Here is an 18,528-nt window from a genome sequence, read left to right on the forward strand (position 1 = left end):
TATAACCTTACTGCTTGTCACTTCAATTTCATATCATGTGATAAGTAATAATTTGCTTACGGGAATGTTATTTTACCAAACGTTTCACGTTCAGTGTTTTCAATTTCATTTCATTTTTAATTTTTTTTTTCATCGTGTCAACTCAACCAGAATTTTCAAGCTAAAACTTTAGATTTTGTCAATCTAAAGAACCAAGGCTGTTGGCGTTTATGTGGATCCTTAGCCAATAAGGAGAGGAGCAATTTAAAGCTAGAGAATGATAAATCACTCAATAACCGCTGGAAAAATATGCCCCCCTCACTTTGGAGGTGATGGTTACGCCCTTGTATCTCTGTCCTCTCCACTCCTCCTTGCTTTGTGTTTTCCGTCTAAAGAATGATCTGTTCTCAGTAAGCAGCGGAGAGCCTCCCCCGAGTAAACAGCGTCCCAATCAACGTTTTTTAGTAGCAAATCATGTTGCGAGATACTTTATAACAACAAAAAGAAACGCAAGTACAGGGTCTATTTGTTCTGTCATCTGTGTAATGCTTTCCTGTTGTTATTTATTATTTTTCCAAGGGTCTGCCCTGCAGTGGAAGCATTTCTAAGTGACACAAGAACCAACAAGTCCCCTGTCCCCGCAGTGCTTAACACAGACTTTCACACTAGTGACTTATGTGTGAATGACCCCTTTAACACACCCCGCCCAGCCTCTAGTTCTGAATGCTGTTTCGAGGATAAACACATAACTGTTTAAAACTTTTTTTAACTTTCCACTCTGATCTGTTGCTTTTAAAGAGCTCCATGTTTCTTTGCATCAATTTTTTTCCTCAGTGACCCTAAGAGCTCTACGAGTAGGTGTGTTGACTTCAGAAGGGACACCCAAGCTGGTCAGTTATTAGGGTAGAGGTCTAACTAAAGTTCAATCCACTCTGTTTTTACGAAGAAAACGCAAATCACCAACTACATAAATGTGATGGAGCACGATGTGATCAAATAATGATGCCGCCTTAACATCTCTGCTGGCCTCCCCATATCTGTATGCCTAGATCCGGCCCTGTTATCAACTTAGAGGAAATAAAACGAGCATAAGGATAAGCCTATTTATCTTTTAGCAAATAGCACAGTTGCACCAACCTGAAGGTAAAAGTCAAAACAGTTTGTGTCCAGAATGGGATGTGTGGGGTCTGCAGAGATGCAGATGTACAAGTCCTAGACGGAAGGGAGGTCAGCCACCGTGACGTCAAACAGTGGGACTTTGTCCTTACAAATTTGGGAAATCTCTTACAATTCTTCTGGAACCGGTGCACCGATCAGTACCTGTTTGTCAAAACACAGTCTTCCCTGATGCATTTGATCTGCAGGTGATAATAATCATAATACAGTGTGAGGGGAGTTCTCCAGAGGGCCACTGTAATCTCCACTCTCTTGAGCTCCAGATGGTTCTGACTGCACCAGTGGACCACCTCCTCCACCTCCTCTGTATACAAACTCTCCATTGCTCTCCATTCCATCACTGTTTTTCTCAACCTACAATTTACAACATAGAAATGAATACATTTTAGACACCCTATATATAAACACAGAAAACTCTGATTATTTTTTTTTATTTTTTATAGAAACCAAAAAGATTTTCTTTATTAAAAATGTTAAGCTTCTTCACAATTACCATTATCAGACTATAGAAGGTTAAGCAGAGTCTGTGGGCTTTAACAAACATCCTGTTAAGATCAGGGGGAATTTTGAAATGACCTCAGGGTCTTGAACTAAATCAGGAAGTACAAACCACAGACTGTCACCACCCTTTGGTGAGAGTCACCACCAGAAGAGACACTAATGTGTTTGCTTTTTTGACAATGGCTGTTTATTTTTGGTTTTTGTTTTGTGACTCACAAATCTTTTAGATCAATAGATAATTTTAATTTCACAAATAAGGATAGCATGTACAGATAAAAAGGCAGTTTTCAAATGACAATTTAATTTATTGAGGGAAACAATAAAACAACAGCCGTATGTGTCACTTTTGGGAAGCCCTAACCCTACCTCTCCAAACCATAGTACTTGAGCAACAGAAACAACTTGCACGTATACAGGAAGAGCTAAACCATATGGAGAAACTAAAACAGAAGTTTGATGCAATACTGATATACTTTTGGACCAAGTGACAAGCATGTCATGTTTACACCATCTGAAAATGGTGTTTCAGATAGATAGATAGATAGATAGATAAATAGATATATAGATAGATAGATAGATAGATAGATAGATAGATAGATAGATAGATAGATAGATAGATAGATAGATAGATAGATAGATAGATAGATAGATAGATAGATAGATAGGCTAACCAATAAGCATGCACATGCTCAATTCTGCATGGCATAAGGCAAAACTTTAAGGCAAAGTAAATTAAAACGACTCATGGTTTCAGTTCCAACAAGAGGCCCATGTGAGATGAATTTTATTATTTATGCTTTCCACTGATAATAAAATAATTAATGTGAAAAATCTTCTAATGATGTAACTGAGCCTAATTTGTGAGAGAGTGAAGAGCTTTAGCTTTATTCACTCCTGCAGTTATAAAGTTTGTTGACACGGTCGACATCAGTCTTGCTCATTCGATCTCTGTTTCCAAAGCTGCGGATAAGGCTGGACTTGGCAGCGATGGTTGGCCGCCCATTTTTGGAAAAGGCATACCTGCAAAACAAAACAAAAAATTCATGAAAGATATAAGAACCAGCATTTTTATAACAAGGGCAACTATCAGCCTCTCATTTAAATAAAAAACCCTTCCATGACAGCAAAGACTTACTTGCCATAATGCATGACTGAGTTGAAGTCGTAAGGAGTTCCCAGGTTGTTAGTTTCTACCTTCCTAAAGTTGTACTGTCGTTCTTCACAGACAACCACAAAGGAAAATGTTATGCTGTTATTACACTTTAAATCATGAATCAATAAATCATCTTTATATGTTTAAAATAACACAAATCTTCACATTTGTGTGTGAACTGACCTGGTTTAATGTTCTTAAAGAGAATTTGGACGTATTTGTCTCTATCAGTGCGGACCTGTTCATGGTTGAAGCCCAGAGCGTGAAGAACCTCATGTTGCACCTTGGAGTTTTGCAGACACTTGCTTTTCTCCAGGGAGATGTACTGTCCTCCCCTCTGACGGCCGAGGTAGGACCAACACCTGAAATAGAAACACCAGCGGCTAATTGTTAACCGGTTGCTTGTTGATTACCACAGTTTTGTGGTCGCCAGCAAACTTCTGGTATTGTTCCGGTAAGACATTTGACTACTATTCTTGGTAGAATGGGAAGTGTTACTTTAGTTTTTTGGCTGTTATGCTGAGCCCACATATTTACGGTGGTGTTTATGTCGGAGCTTTAAGAAGTCCTTTCCAGAAGCAGTGTCAACCTTGATTATTCATTCCAAAAGCAGCTTGAATCAGAATCAGAAATACTTTAATAATCCCAGAGGGAAATTACAGTTCCAGGTCAACCATCCATTACATACATCACAAACATTTTGGGGGAACGATTGACTGAGGCCTTGCTGCCGAGGACCCCGCCTGACACGGTTACCATAGGGCGCTGCCTTTCACTCTGTGGAAAGATAGGAGCCACATTTGAGGGGGCATAGGAAAAAAAGACCTATTTCACACTTTATCCTATTCCAGGATACAGTTTGAGATATCAAAAAACCTCGCATGAGAAAAGTACATATGACGAGACAACATTTATGCAGGGGGTTAACCTTGGAGACCAGTCGCATGAAGTTTGTATGTTGTTGTGGGCATCAGTTATGTGTGTGTGTTTGGGTGAGAGTTGTTATATTTCCATGAACGCACTCAAGAGGGCCATAGTCCTTGATATTATCAACCGGTCCACAGTTCAGAAAGCATCCACAGATGTCCGTGGGGGAGGAGGACAGTTCTGAGCTCTCTCGCCATAACATTCAGGGGAGTTTTTTTGATAGGGGAGACATAATCCAAATACACAATTTGTTATGAGAACAAGCTGCACCAACATTTCCATCAGCTTTAAGTCCTATTCATTGCTGGCTCCACGTGGCGAATCCAATATTCCAAATTTGTTGGGCTTTTTCTGCGTTTCACATCCAGATTTTATCCCATCTCCCCTTTGAGTTCAACCACCGAAGCCAGTATGCGATCCAGCACATCCAGCTTGCGTTTCTGTTCGTTCACCGCCTTAGTGATCGCGTCATATACAGCCGGTAACCTGATCATACTTTTCTGTCTCTCTCCGAGGTCGGTCGTGTCTTTTCTCTCTCTGCAGCTTTTAACCCCCCCCCCCCCATCCCGCTTTGCTATGTCTTGTCTTCTGAGCACTTTCTTCATATCAACCGAACTCTGAAAAACATGGATCTGGTAAGCTGGTCTCTCAATACTATTGATACATTTTTTTCGACGGGTAGGCAACGGAAGGGGGACCCGTCCGGTCCTGATTTGACTTATTTTGTGGGATACACCCTAAATTCCTGGAGGAAAACGGTGTGTCTTTCGACCTTGTCATTCCTGGACGTTTGAAATTTTCCCATTGGATTAAGGATACTGGGATCTCTACTTATTGTTTTTTGTGGATTTTTGAAGTATCGGCAAATACAGCGGATGTCGGAGCCATTTGGCCTTGATCAGGCTGCCGGCTGCATGACGCGCTCACTCTGGCTGTGAACGGACAAACCTGGCAGGTGAATGGAGCGAAGCCGAAAGCTGGCTGTGTTGGAACGCAGACTGACTTTGGTGGTTGAACTCAAGGGGAGATGGGATAAAATCTGGAAGTGAAGCACGAAAAGCCCAATAATTTGGAAAATTGGATTTATGTGGGGCCAGCAAAAGACTTAAAAGCTAACAGGAAAGGCAGTGCAGCTTGTCTCATAACAAATAACATATTTGGATTCCCTCCCTATCTCTACTCCTGGATTGTTATGGCGGAGAGTGCTCAGAAAAGCCCCCGGCTACCCCCCTCCCCTGCTGACACCTGAGGATGCTTCTCTGAACTGTGGGCCGGCTGATAACATCAAGGACAATGGCCTCTGGAGAGTGTTCACGGAGATAAAACACTTTTGCCCGTACACAGACGCATAACTGATACTCATAAAACTGATGAATTACGCACACGCGACAGGTCTCAAATGTTTACCTTCTGCATACATGCTGTATTGTGTTATTTGTGCTGTTCGTGCTATGAGGGTTTTTTTGTGTTGGTTGTTTGTCTCTTTATTGGTGAGAGCATAAATAGGCAAACATCTGTCTCTTCCCCCCCCCCCTTCCCTCCATGTTGTTGCTCTTCCTTCGAGAGTTAAAGGGCAGCGCCTCGTGAACTCCGTGCAGGCGGGGTTCGGGGCTGTTTGGAGGAATGCGGCCTTGACGGCTGCGCTATTTAGCAGCGGCTGATTGGCTGCGTTCCTTGGCAACGCAAGGCCTCAGTCAATCGTTCCCCCCAAAATGTTTGTTTGTTTATGTGATGGACGGTTGTACTGGAACTGATTTTTCGATTGCAATGCAAATTGTAATTGACAATAAAATTTGATTGATTGATTGATTGATTGATTGATTGATTGATTGATTGAACAAGGCCATAATTGCTACCGACATCCACTGAATTTGCCGATACATCAAAAATCCACCAAATCAAATTAGCCGGAATCCAAGTATCATGAATCCAAACATGTATACGTCTTCCATGTCCTCAACTGACAAAATCGAAAAACACACCATTTTCCATTTTGTCCAAGAATCTAGGGTGTATACCACGAAGTGTGTCCCATTAGAACAGGACGGGGCCCCTCTTCCCTGCCTACCTGTCGAAAAAATTCGATCAATAGCATTGAGAGACCAGCTTAGCAGATCCATAGTTCTCAGCATTTGGGTGATATGAAGAAAGTGCTCAGAAAGACAAAAACACAGCAGCAGCAGCAGGAGGGGGAGGGGGGGGGGGCAGAGGAAAAACCGTCTCCGAAGAGAGAGAGAACAGAATGTGCATCCTACAGGAAGACCCGACCATGTAAAACAGCTGACGATTTGAGGTGAAGTCATTATTCCATCCATTTATGTCGTTCACCACTGGCAGTGAAAGAGTCCCAAATTCTGATGCTACCACCACCATATGTCAGTAAAGAGGTGCACATACTGGTTAGATGTGTCAACGTCAACGCAGTGGAGAACATGCATGCTATCTGAATTCACCCATATCTTCAAATATGAGCAAAGTTGTTGCATATTATCTACAGGTAGTGAGGTAGTGAGATAACTATTAAATTAAAGTAAATTAAACAGAATAAAAGCAAGTTGTAATAAAATGTAGAAACAAAATAAAACATGGGAAAATAGAAACAAAAGTGAATATTATTAAAAACAGTTGGACTACAAAATTGAACTAATGATGTTTCAGTCATGTCGTGCTTTTAGGCCCATACTTGTCATCGTGAAATAAAACTTTCCACCCTCGGGAAAAGATTGGCACTAGGAAGTTTGCTTTTGATCCAGCCTCTTCTCCCCCTGACAAGATGTCTTCTGTTTCCAGGTGAAAAACATCAATCATTTAAGGCTGGACTATTGTAATTCTTTACTATCAGAAAGTCCACAAAACGCAGTTTGAAGCCTTCAGATGGTCCAAAATGCTGCAGCAAGTGTTCTGATGAAAATCAACAAAAGAGATCATGTTTCTCCTATTTTAGTTTCCCTTCATTGGCTTCCAGTTAAATGAAGACTAGAATTAAAAATTCTCCTTTCCCATCATATATCAGAGCTCTGATTACCCCGTATGTTCCTAACAGAGAACTTCACTCTCAGACTGCAGGTCTGCTGGTGGTTCCTAGAGTCTCTAAAAATAGAATGGGAGGCAGATCCTTTTTACTTTTTATTGTTACAATGAACCTTTATTTAGCCAACTAAAACACCCACAAGATCTCTTCACCAATCCAGCAGCACCCGCCATGGTGGACAATCTAAAAATTGCCTGCAGAAGTTACTGCTACAGTTTCAAAATACAGTTTAAAACAGTAAACATTTAGTGTTCAAAAACAGGCACATTTAAAGGATTTTAGTTGCTGCTTTCTTAACATATAGCTGAAGACTCTCAGTGAAACCGGTTCTGACAGACCTATCAGTTATCAGGCTCCTTTCCTCTGGGACCAACTCCCAGTTTTAGTCTCTGAGGCAAGCACCCTGTCTACTTTTAAGACCAGGCTTAAAACTTTCTGTTTCACAAAGCTTATAGTTAGGGTGGCTCAGGTTACCCTGTGTTATTGCTGTAATTATGCTGCGATGTTTTAGGCTGCTGGAGGCCATACAGTAAAGACCACTTACCCTCACTATGCTACATTTCCTACTACTCTCCAATTATGAACTATCTGCAGTTACTGGAGCCATTAACTTCATGATGTGTCTTTGTTTTTCCTGTTTAATGCAACATCTGGCAAAGCCTGTTTAGCTGTAAAACTTTCCTAGAGGGGCCTATCTTCTGTAGATGATAAACCTGTATCCGTCTTTCGGTGCTTACCCCTGTCTCCCTCCCAGACAAAGCAATTGAAGGACTTATTGCTCTGACCTACTGTCTGTGCCATTTTTCATCCTAAGCATTTCACAACTGGTTCAAATTAATCCAATTAAATTTTAATCTATATAGCGCTAATTCGCAATACATGTAATCTTAAGGTACTTTACAAAGTCAAATTCGTCAAGCTAATTATAAATCTTTGCATATTATCTACAGCATTTTTTGCATTATTTTCATCAGATTCTGCTGATCAACATGTTTCTTTACAGTCTAATAGATCTCACCTATGTCTCTGGTCCTTTTGTAAGTGCTTCAGGTGTTATTAGAGCAAATTGTGCGTTTCTCACTACCCATTGTCAGTAATTATGACACCGAGGCCCCCCAGGGCACCGTTCTGTCTCTGTTTCTTTTCATCCTCGACACCTCAGACTTCACCTACATCACGGACAGCTGCCACCTTCAGAAGTTCTCTGATGACTCGGCCATTGTGGGCTGTGTGTCTGAGGGGAACGAGCTGGAGTACCGGTCGGTCATCATGAACTTTGTGGACTGGTGTGAGAAGAACCATCTGTGTTTAAACACCAGTAAGACCAAGGAGATGATGATTGACTTCAGGAGAAGACCCCCACCTCACTCCCCCGTGAACATCCAGGGGCAGGACATAGAAACTGTGGAGAGTTTCAAATACCTGGGTGTTCACGTCAACAATAAACTGGACTGGACTCATAACACCGACACTCTATACAAGAAGAGTGGGACAGAAAGAGGCTGAACAAGCTGGTGAGGAAGGCCACTTCTGTCCTGGGCTGCACTCTGGACTCTGTGGAGGAAGTAGCTGAGAGGAGGGTGTTGTCCAAGTTCACATCCATCATGGACAACACCTTCCACCCCCTGCACCAGACTGTAGAGGAGCTGAGCAGCTCCTTCAGTGCCAGACTTAGACATCCTGTCTGTAGTAAGGAACGCTACCACAGGTCATTCATCCCTGCTGCCATCAGACTTTACAATGCTGTACTATAACTACAATAACTTCTGCAATAACTACTGTGCAATACTATTTAATACACCGTGCAAGACCCTGTGCAATAATACTGTTAAATAATCCTGTTTGATGAGCAACTTCAGCTGTATAGTTATCTCACTACCTCACTGTTGTTCTTTACCTGGTACCACTTAATGTACAACGTCATTCCATTTGTATATAAGTCACCTGAGTGTACATAAGTCATCCTAAATATCTTCTTTATTTCCCTTGTACTTTTACTTTATTCTTCTTCTTCTTCTTATTATTATTATTATTATTATTTATTATTCTTTTATTTTTTTAAACAATGTATATATGTGGACACACTGTTTATACCTTATGTACCTTTTCCTCCTTTTGGCACCTTCTTTTGTTTATTAAGCCGATGTGTGACAAGTGAATTTCTCCACTGTGAGATCAATAAAGCCTATCTTATCTTATCTTATCTTATCTTATCTTATCTTATCTTATCTTATCTTATCTTATCTTATCTTATCTTATCACACAGGGGTTCAGGCCTGAGTAAATCCCTCAGAGGTACTGGCAACGATTTGTAAAAACCCGGGCTTTAATTGTGCAGTAGCAGCAATATTAGTTGAAAGCCTTGCATAATTTGAAAACAAAGTGATCCATAAGGAGGGTTCTTGGATGTGTATTTAGTATGATAAAAGAGAGGCTGTCATCTTATATGACCATTTTATTTAGCCAGGAAGCATTTGGCTTGTTGTTTTGGGTGGTCTCAACCTCAACCTCAATGACTATGTTGGGGCTATATTTAAAATCCCAGGCTAGTGCAGGAAAACCAACCAGTTAAACCAAGCAAAAACGTTTCCAATTCAGACAAGAGAGGAGTGGCCGAACAGTTTTTTCTGCCTGTTTGCATTTTTGATGCCTTTAGGACCTTTTCTAGTCATAGTCATTAACTTGTTCAACACCAACAGGCTTTTGGAATGCAATGGGGTGAGGTTGAGGTTGGGCTCAAATGAATGCATGTCAATGCAATATCCTAACAGGGATGGGAATATTGTGTGTGTGTGTGTTCGTGTTCCTACCCTGATTCAGGTTCAGAAAAGAAATGGAGGTAATCTGAGTCAAGCAAAGTCCACGGTACAAAACGGATGCATGTGGACTTGTGGAAGCTTTCAAGGCCTCTCACGATTATGCTTTGCTCTTCTGGAGCTACAAAAACAGTTTCATAACAAATTAAAATTTCTATACTACTTACATGACTAATAACACAATATTTTTTAACATCAGATATGCTTACTGTAATTAGAGGAGATGTAGAAAGGCACATTGACATAGGGTCCAGATTTGGGCCACTTGCAGCCTCTGACAATGCAGGGGTCTGCATTCCTGCTCCAGGTATTCGGCACAGCGATGTCGTCAGGTTGCACAGGAATTTCTGCAACACAGCAGATGACATGCAAACAAAGATAGGAATGTAAATCAATAGCTAATGTGATTAAGTGTTAAGGCAATTTATTTCTCCCCACAACTATCTGTTAGTATTTTTGGTTTTGAAATTTTGTCTCGCCTTTGCTAGTTTTGGGCCGTGGAAATCCTTCAAAGACATCTGTAAAGTCATCTGAGTGAAAACATTCCAGTTATTTCGGTTAAGTTTTTGCATTTCATGTTTGTCAGAAATGAGAACATATTTGTTTCCAACTCACCTGTTTTATCAGCAGTTTTTGATAACAATCTCTGCAACAGAGATGCAAAATACGCCACATTTTAGGTACAACCGCTTTTGGTAAACGGATCAAGTAAAAGAAAAAAAACTGCATTTAAAATCTTTTGAATATTATACATTTACTTTTTTAATTAAGCTCAGTTATAAATATTTACAAAAAGAAGCACAACATGTCACCAAGCATCTTTTTTTATCCTGGAGAGTTACAATCAGCCTGACACTTTGAGGAAGATCAGTCAAACTAACATGAGAAAACGTAGAGTTTAACTATACAATCCCAACCTTACCAGATGCACACATGTCACTGAGATGAAGAGAAGTGACAGTAAAACTGGAGTCATGATGAAGGTCATCAAACTTCAACAGGATAAAAAGATAAAAATAAGATTTCTTTTTGTTTTACTGTCAAAGTGAACATGACGAAGAAAATAAATGTGAATTAAATATGAGTTTACCTCATAGAGCAGGTGTATAATGCTGAAAGCAGCTGATGTTCAGCTCCCGTCTGACTGTAGCGAAGTACATTTCTGAGTTTTTTTTTACTATCTATCGGGCAGTAGTCAAGAAACTTTTTCTGATGAATCCAGAAATACACGGACCGTTCCACAACAAACCAATGCCGCTACAAGTAACAGTTCAAGAGGATCATGGATAAAGGTCAGCCTGAATTAATCACATTGTTATGCCTTGTTTTAAACAATGTAACATAGTTTGTAACAAGGATGCAGCTTGCTGTCTACATGCTCAGCTGCTGTATATGAAGGAGTAGAACCTTTTTGAGAAGACATTGAATGAAACATGGATTAAAAACAAAAACAGAGGCCTGATAGTTAGAACAACAAAAGACATGCAATTTCACCACATGTGGCATGTGTTGTGCTGGCATGGAAGTAGCAATACAATCACATAGGTATATTGTACTTACACCAACCCGATTGCTGTATGTTTATAGTCTACTTTTGACTCATGAGATAATGCTGATAGGCAGTGTGTGAATCAGCTTTGCTGGCACATTTAAAGGATTTTAGCTGCTGCTTTCTTAACATAGAGCTGAAGACTCTCAGTGAAACCGGTTCTGACAGACCTATCAGTTATCAGGCTCCTTTCCTCTGGGACCAACTCCCAGTTTTAGTCTCTGAGGCAGGCACCCTGTCTACTTTTAAGACCAGGCTTAAAACTTTCTGTTTCACAAAGCTTATAGTTAGGGTGGCTCAGGTTACCCTGTGTTATTGCTGTAATTATGCTGCGATGTTTTAGGCTGCTGGAGGACATACAGTAAAGACCACTTACCCTCACTATGCTACATTTCCTACTACTCTCCAATTATGAACTATCTGCAGTTACTGGAGCCATTAACTTCATGATGTGTCTTTGTTTTTCCTGTTTAATGCAACATCTGGCAAAGCTTTTCTGTTTAGCTGTAAAACTTTCCTAGAGGGGCCTATCTTCTGTAGATGATAAACCTGTATCCGTCTTTTGGTGTTTACCCCTGTCTCCCTCCCAGACAAAGCAATTGAAGGACTTATTGCTCTGACCTACTGTCTGTGCCATTTTTCATCCTAAGCATTTCACAACTGGTTCAAATTAATCCAATTCAATTTTAATCTATATAGCACTAATTCGCAATACATGTAAACTTAAGGTACTCTACAAAGTCAAATTCGTCAAGCTAATTATAAATCTTTATCTCTGTTTTCTCTTTATGTTGAGACCACTAAAAGAGCAAAAACTTACATTAACTCTTGACTTTTATTTCAATACAGAAAGGACTCATAGAAAAGAGCGTCTGTTTCTTTTCTTTTTTTTGTTTGTGTCTTTTTCATCTTCTAAAACCCCCAGTCTGATGGACACTCTCAATCAGCCAGGTTTCTGCTGGAGGTTTCTTTCTTTTTTTATTTTTTTTTTGGTACCAGTTGACAGTAGGGAAATGAGATTGAGAGAAGGACGAGACAGGTGCAAAGGTCCTCTGGCTGGGACTCGAACCGAGGACAGCCAACTTGTGGGCAGAGGCCTCCATAATGGGTCTACACCTTTGCCACTATCACGCCCCTGAAGGGGAGTTCTGCAAAGTAGGCGACACAATCAATTGTCCACTGTTGTTATGCTCGTTCAGATGTAAGGATTATTGCTAAATTGGTGAATAAAAGCAATAGACTGGTTTTACTTAGATAAAAAAATATTAAACAATTAAACTGAACTTAAATGCTTTGTTTGATAACGAGGATTGAATTGTAAAACATGTATGACTGACTTTTAATCTTTATGCTTGGATTGAGTGGACTATATATGTTTCTATCCGTAAACAGGATGTTTAATATTTTGTCGGCATTATAATAATAAACAGAATTCAACTGAACTGAGACTTTAGAAATAGATTAACCAGACTTAAGATCTAGTAAGAATTGTCAATATGATTTCTCGCCAGCTATCGAGGTGGTCTCAATATCCTCAAAAACTGGAGATTTAAGTTAATGTTTTATCCTTTATTTGGATTATCTTAGCTATTTTATCCACTTTTCCATTTTCTTCACATAAAAATAGTTAAATATTATAGAGTTATAGATAGACCCTAAAAGCATGGAAGCCACTGGACTGTAGCATATCTTCACAAAAAATAAGATTTCTGCAAAATATCCTTTTGTTTAATCAAGAATGCTTGTTGGGTTAAATCTTATGGCATTTTTGTCCCTAAAGTTCATGTGCAAAAGAACAAAACAGAAACATTAATATTGGAATGATGAAGTTTTATTTAGTACTTGATTGTAAGGATTACAACATTAAAACTAGAAGGAAAAAAAAACATATTGGTATTAAAAAGTATGGGATGAGATTTTGTACCATTATCTTGATACACATATTGTCTTGAATCAAAACTGATTGATTAACTTTTTATCTTTCTTAAAGCATGATTATCTGCATCTAGTTGTACTTACTATTCAATTGCATTTAGTTCATACTGTTATTTGAAGAAGAAAAACTGAATTGTTTCTTGATAACTCATATTTAGAGCAACTGAGTTGCTAACATGGAGTTTACATTTTAGAAGCAGTCCAAGATATCATAAACAGTAAAACAGCTTTTTATGACTGTATTACTGACAAAAATAAAACTTGCTTTTAGATTTGTTTACATTTTTGTTTTAGGAGAAAAAAAAATGTTTGTTGTTTTTTTATTAGCTGAATATGTTAAAACAATTACGAAGTCAACCCAAACCCTTAAGAAAAACTGTTGTTTTGTTGAAACTCCCTTCACCAAACTTCTTTGGGACAACATGAATGAGATGTAGTACAACACTAATCCAGCATGCAGACCTGCAGTTGGTCTCTTTAAATTTGATCCAAAAATCAGCTTCTTTCTAAAACAGATAACTGTCTTCAGAGGTTATGATCCTGAGGAAATCATGTAGCAAATACATATATTGTGTAGGAATAGAACAGGACTTTCTGTTGCTTTGAGCCGAGAATGAGTGTGAAGAGCAGATTAAATGAAATTCCAAAAGAAAGAAATTTCTAAAAGTTGTTGAAGGTGCTGATGACAGTGGGGAGGAATGATCTTCTGTAGAGGTCTATCCTACAGTAGGTCTGAAGAAGCTCTCTTGTTGTATGACGAAGAGGATGCTCCGGGTTGTCTGTGATGTTCTTCGTTATCATATTAAAGCAGATCAGGAGCAATGCTGGTGAGCTGGCGTCCCAGGAGGCAGACTCCTTTTTCTTTTCTTTTAGTTGAGAAAAAAAGTACTGTAAACAAAAACAACTATGAAAAATGTTACAAATTTATGAACTTTATTTTCTACTCACCTAGCATTGATAAAGTTTATTGATGCGGGCGATGTCATTTTCGCTCAACGTTGTGGCAATTCCAAGATCGGCGGAAGGATTTTCTTTGGAAATGATTGTTGGTTGGCCATTTCTGGTAAAGGCATACCTGAAAAGAGGAGAATATGTTGAACAAGATGCTTCAGCGCTCAAGTCAAAAACAACAAGCTTTGTGCAAACGAGTAATAAACACTTTGGTGTACGTATTTTCTGCAGCCATGAATGAGTTCACAGACAAAAACTCACTTGGAGTAATGCATAACCGAGTTGAAGTCGTAGGGAGTCCCCAGGTTGTTAGTCTCCACCTTCACAAAGTTATGTTCCTTTCCTGTTTGGAGGACAGATAAAAAATAAATGCAAAATTTTTAAATAATTCTTGTGGTTTGTTTCTTGAGGATTAAAGGCCATCCTATTGACGAAAAAGTGACTTTCTCATTCTGTTTTTTGAGACCACAAGTGATAAACAGTGGAACATGACAAAAAGTGAAGACATTGATTTTACGGTTTTCATGTCAAAGTCCAGACTTTTCCAGACAAAAATAATATAAAAATCTGAATTTAGGAAAATAAAAAGAAGTTCCTTATGAATTTATGGCAGATATTTCTACAATAGTAAGGCTTTAAATGTTAAACCCAGCATTGAGGAATGGATGGATTTTATTATACTATTTCTTTTCCATACCTGTGCAGACCTGGAAAATACTTAAATTCCTTACTTTTCCAGGTGTGCACAGCTCTAACAAAATTGTTCTTCTCATTCCTGAAAGTGTTATAAATACAGAACTATTAGACCACAGTTGTTGAGTCAGCTAACCTGCAATAATGTTCTGGGTTAGGATCTGGATGTATTTGTCTCTGTCGGAGCGGACCTGCTCGTGGTGGAATCCCAGAGCGTGGTTAACCTCGTGTTGTACTGTGGAGAGGTACATACAGCCATTTTTCTTCAGGGACACCAGCTGCTGTCCGCCCTGGCGGCCCAGGTAAGACCAACACCTGACGGGGTGAACAGGAAAAAATTAGGATGTGTGAATGTAACAACAGGCCGAGAGTTTGTGTGACGTCGTGCTCATACCCAGATCCATCGTAGAAGTAAAGGTAGTCCCGATGATTATTCCACCAAACAAAGCGAATGCAGGTGGGCTTGTGGAAGCTCACTAAGCTTCTAATGATAAGGTTACGTTCCGCCGTGGCTGCAAGGGCAACGCAAAACATCAATGAGGAGTATTCTCCATAAAACGACGAAACATTGTCCTTCAACTCAAGGTCTTAACTGTTTTAAATCTGAACAAAGAAATTGAAAACATGAAAACATGTTCAGCCTTTTAACTTTAAGAGAGAGACCATCTACAGTTCTCTGCTGTTTTAGAGTTTTTTCCTTCTGTCGGGTGAGATCAGTTCAGCTTTGCCTTCAGTTGAGTCAGGTTGTGTAACCAAAGGATTGAGCACTGGGGAGGATTCAGATTTAAAGGGACGTTGCAGCTAATTAAAATCACAACTCTTCCTCATAATCATAGTTCAGGACAAACATCTGTACACTACCTTCCAAAAGTGTTCACCCCTCGGCTTTTTACCTATGTTGGGGTGGGGGTAAATACTTTTGCAAGGTACTCTAGATTAACACAAATGACTAGCTTTAATCAAACATCTCTTCTTCAAAGTCGAACTGCAGAAGAATAAACCATAAAACTAACAATAATGTTCTTCATTCCTGATAAAACATCATGTCTGCTGAAATACGTATTTGTAGAAGAAAAGCGTTTATATTAGAATCTGGTGGTACTTACAGTATTTATGGGAGATGTAGACGGGAATGTAGACATAACTTCCATGTTTGGGCCATTTGCAGCCTGTAGCCGTGCACGGCACAGCGTTCCGCTTTCTGTTTGGTGCAATGTCACCAAAGACCAGGGGAGTCTCTGCAGAGCCACAAAAACATGACAGAGATTAGCAACCATATGACACTAAAGTCCGACTTTTTTGAAACTCATATTTCTGAGATTTTTACCTTTAATACTTAAGTTAGGAAGTTAGCACTTCCCTATAAGAAAAAAAAACTACACTAATGTATCCTACATGTATATCTGGTGGGTTATCTAAGTACTACAGGTGTCAAATACCAATTGTATGTTAAAGATAATGATCTTCTAAGAAGGAGTTTTAATGGAGTACAAAGTAATTTTTACAATGGTCACAGAAAGTAAAATGTGAAACAATATATTGCTTTGAAAATAAATTGGTACATACAGTAAATAAAAAAAAAAATGTTTTTATATAAGTGGTGAAAATGTGCTAATCAGTTGTGATACTTTTATATTTCATAGATTAGTACATGAATGTACTTAATTGACCTTAACATGACCTGAACATATGTCAGTACACATGTATGTATGTATGTATATGCACATATATACGTGTAGGTACGTATGTATGTAGGCGTATATATATATATATATATATATATATATATATATATATATATATATATATATATATATGTTTATATATAAGTATGTATATATGTTATATATATATATATATATATATATATATATATATATATATATATATATATATATATATATATAGATCACGATGTATGTAAATAAGACATCATATGCCCATTCCTATTTCTTTTTGTATTTTTTGTATCCTTTTTGATCTATTGTATATATCAAGATTCACTGTATATAACTGATTGCACCTTTCCTACTCATCACCTTCTTATATGAACCGATGTGGCAAGTGAATTTCTTCATTGTGAGATCAATAAAGCCTATCTTATCTTATCTTATCTTAATTTATACTATATTATGCATTTATACATAGCATACATTTAGATTTGAAATGGATATTTACATCCATTGTAAATTGTCTATGTATGGCTAATAGCCAAAGTAATGAAGCAAAAATATTAATATTAAAAAAATGCTTTGTCAAAGTAATCCAAGTACTATCTTATTACATGCATTCATTAAAAAACAAAAATTCAAAAGTTTAATTCTTTATGAATGACTGAAAATGCTGAGATACTCAGTTTGTAACCTTGCTTTATGGATGAAAATCCTCAGATTTGATAAAAAAACAAACCATTAAGCTATTTTTTATCATTATTTATGGTAAATTAGCTGATTCATTTATAGATGATGAGGTTCAGTAACTTTTGATTGACCAGCTGCTTCTGTTTTTTTTTGGTATGGAAATATCAGATTATTGTGTGAAACTGTTGCCTTACTTATGTCAGCGTTTGCTTTGGAGATGGCCTCAGAGGGATCTACGTTCTCATCTGTGGGGTGAGGAGAAAAGAAGTCCACGCGTCAAACAGAGAGGATTAAATTTCCCTTCAGGATTCTTTATTTTACTCTACTCACCGATTTTGTTATCATTCTCAGCAGCTTTCTGCAACACAAACAAATTTATGAACACATTTCTGCTGTTCCGTGAGGATTTTGACAATTTAAGTTGATGCTGCTCAGCAAAACTAATGCACATTACCCTGCCCTTTGTTTAATGCAACAAATGAATTTGATTTGTGTCTTGTCACACGTACCAGAGGATCAGCCGTCATCGAGAGGAAGATGAGGAAGAGGAAAAGAGGAATCATGTTGCCCTTCGTCTCCAGGGAACCTTCTGAGCAGAAAAGATCTGAATCCAACACAGTGTTGCTGTCGAGTTAACATTTTTAGTTTTGGCAGAAAAAATGTATTCAAACATTTCAAAATGCTAAATCAAAAAGACATAAGAGGAGATTAATATAAGAGGAGTTTACCTGTTTCTCCAGGAGTGTACCTGTGGATGCGGCAGGTGCTCAGCTTCTCTTCTTTTAAACACAGAAAATTGTGGGTGTGGCCAAAGCTTTAATGTCTGTGCACCAGTCAGCAGCGAGTTCTCTTTAACTAACATATTCCAGTTAATTTCAGCCTGATGTGATGTCAGGTGTTTTTCCAGGAAATAATGCAGGAAATTGCATAGTTTATTTACAATTGCATTCTATGTGTACAATTCAAAAGTTAAAATTTGTAGCACACAAAACAGAAATATATTTTTTAACAATGGTTAATACCGGAAGGCACTTCAACTTTTGGTTCTCAGTTATATATTAGCTTGTGACTTTACCCAGCTTGCTACAGTATTTTAGGCATAGTTGAAAATATATTTCAGTATTATGATTTAATTGAATTATTTTGATCAACTGGGGAGGAACTTAAAGGCAGGTTTGGATCATTGTTGCTTTTTACTGAAAGAAGGGAAACAAAAAACAAATTTGACTTTTAAGAACAGTAAATCCACTGAAAAAATTTACATCCATCCTATATACTGGAGAAGCTGGTTTATAGATGGCATCCTATCAATGATGACAATGAACTGAAACACTAGCCTCGTTGATGCAGAAATTCCAGTCTGTCAATTGATCTAATGCTTTGTTTTGCTGCCAGTGGAAGACATACAACACAGGAATCTTTCCTAGGTAACACAAAGGTTCACACCCATGCTGAAA

General features: G+C 38.4%; 2 protein-coding genes across 3 annotated transcripts; both read right to left on the reverse strand.

Moving 5' to 3' along the window:
- Positions 1–1,919: 1,919 nt before the first annotated feature.
- On the reverse strand, positions 1,920–10,999 carry LOC118562871 (high choriolytic enzyme 1-like). 2 transcript variants are annotated; one of them, XM_036135916.1, is made up of 9 exons: positions 10,674–10,999; positions 10,506–10,575; positions 10,199–10,229; positions 10,063–10,113; positions 9,793–9,930; positions 9,578–9,704; positions 2,993–3,171; positions 2,796–2,873; positions 1,920–2,676 (listed from the first exon to the last, which is right to left on the reverse strand). In XM_036135916.1, the coding sequence occupies exons 1-9, from the start codon at positions 10,676–10,678 to the stop codon at positions 2,594–2,596; spliced, it is 762 nt and encodes a 253-aa protein (XP_035991809.1). In that variant the 5' UTR covers positions 10,679–10,999; the 3' UTR covers positions 1,920–2,593. The 2 variants fall into 2 exon arrangements, with proteins under 2 accessions (XP_035991809.1, XP_035991808.1); XM_036135915.1 differs by having other exon boundaries at positions 1,922–2,676; positions 2,792–2,873; positions 10,674–10,995.
- A 1,946-nt stretch (positions 11,000–12,945) lies between these two features.
- Positions 12,946–17,844, reverse strand: LOC105922484 (high choriolytic enzyme 1). The gene is made up of 10 exons (XM_021314086.2): positions 17,800–17,844; positions 17,581–17,675; positions 17,402–17,429; positions 17,266–17,316; positions 15,818–15,949; positions 15,106–15,223; positions 14,848–15,026; positions 14,280–14,361; positions 14,016–14,142; positions 12,946–13,933 (listed from the first exon to the last, which is right to left on the reverse strand). Exons 2-9 carry the CDS (start codon positions 17,632–17,634, stop codon positions 14,016–14,018), a joined length of 771 nt encoding a protein of 256 aa, XP_021169761.2. The 5' UTR covers positions 17,635–17,675; positions 17,800–17,844; the 3' UTR covers positions 12,946–13,933.
- Between the last annotated feature and the right edge of the window lie 684 nt (positions 17,845–18,528).

The sequence above is a fragment of the Fundulus heteroclitus genome, chromosome 4 (genome assembly GCF_011125445.2).
Source record: "Fundulus heteroclitus isolate FHET01 chromosome 4, MU-UCD_Fhet_4.1, whole genome shotgun sequence".
In the NCBI taxonomy this organism is placed as follows: domain Eukaryota; kingdom Metazoa; phylum Chordata; class Actinopteri; order Cyprinodontiformes; family Fundulidae; genus Fundulus; species Fundulus heteroclitus.

Excerpts from the sequence above, each read along its gene's own strand:
- LOC118562871 (XM_036135915.1), bottom strand. Across the intron at positions 10,114-10,198 it reads AAAAACTGCTGATAAAACAG|ATGACTTTACAGATGTCTTT; the intron begins GTGAGTTGGAAA and ends GTTTTCACTCAG. Across the intron at positions 9,931-10,062 it reads ACGGCCCAAAACTAGCAAAG|AAATTCCTGTGCAACCTGAC; the intron begins GCGAGACAAAAT and ends GCTGTGTTGCAG.
- LOC105922484 (XM_021314086.2), bottom strand. The coding sequence starts at position 17,634 with ATGATTCCTCTTTTCCTCTTCCTCATCTTCCTCTCGATGACGGCTGAT. Across the intron at positions 15,224-15,817 it reads CTACATCTCCCATAAATACT|CCACGGCGGAACGTAACCTT; the intron begins GTAAGTACCACC and ends TTGCCCTTGCAG. Across the intron at positions 14,362-14,847 it reads AACCCAGAACATTATTGCAG|GAAAGGAACATAACTTTGTG; the intron begins GTTAGCTGACTC and ends TCCTCCAAACAG.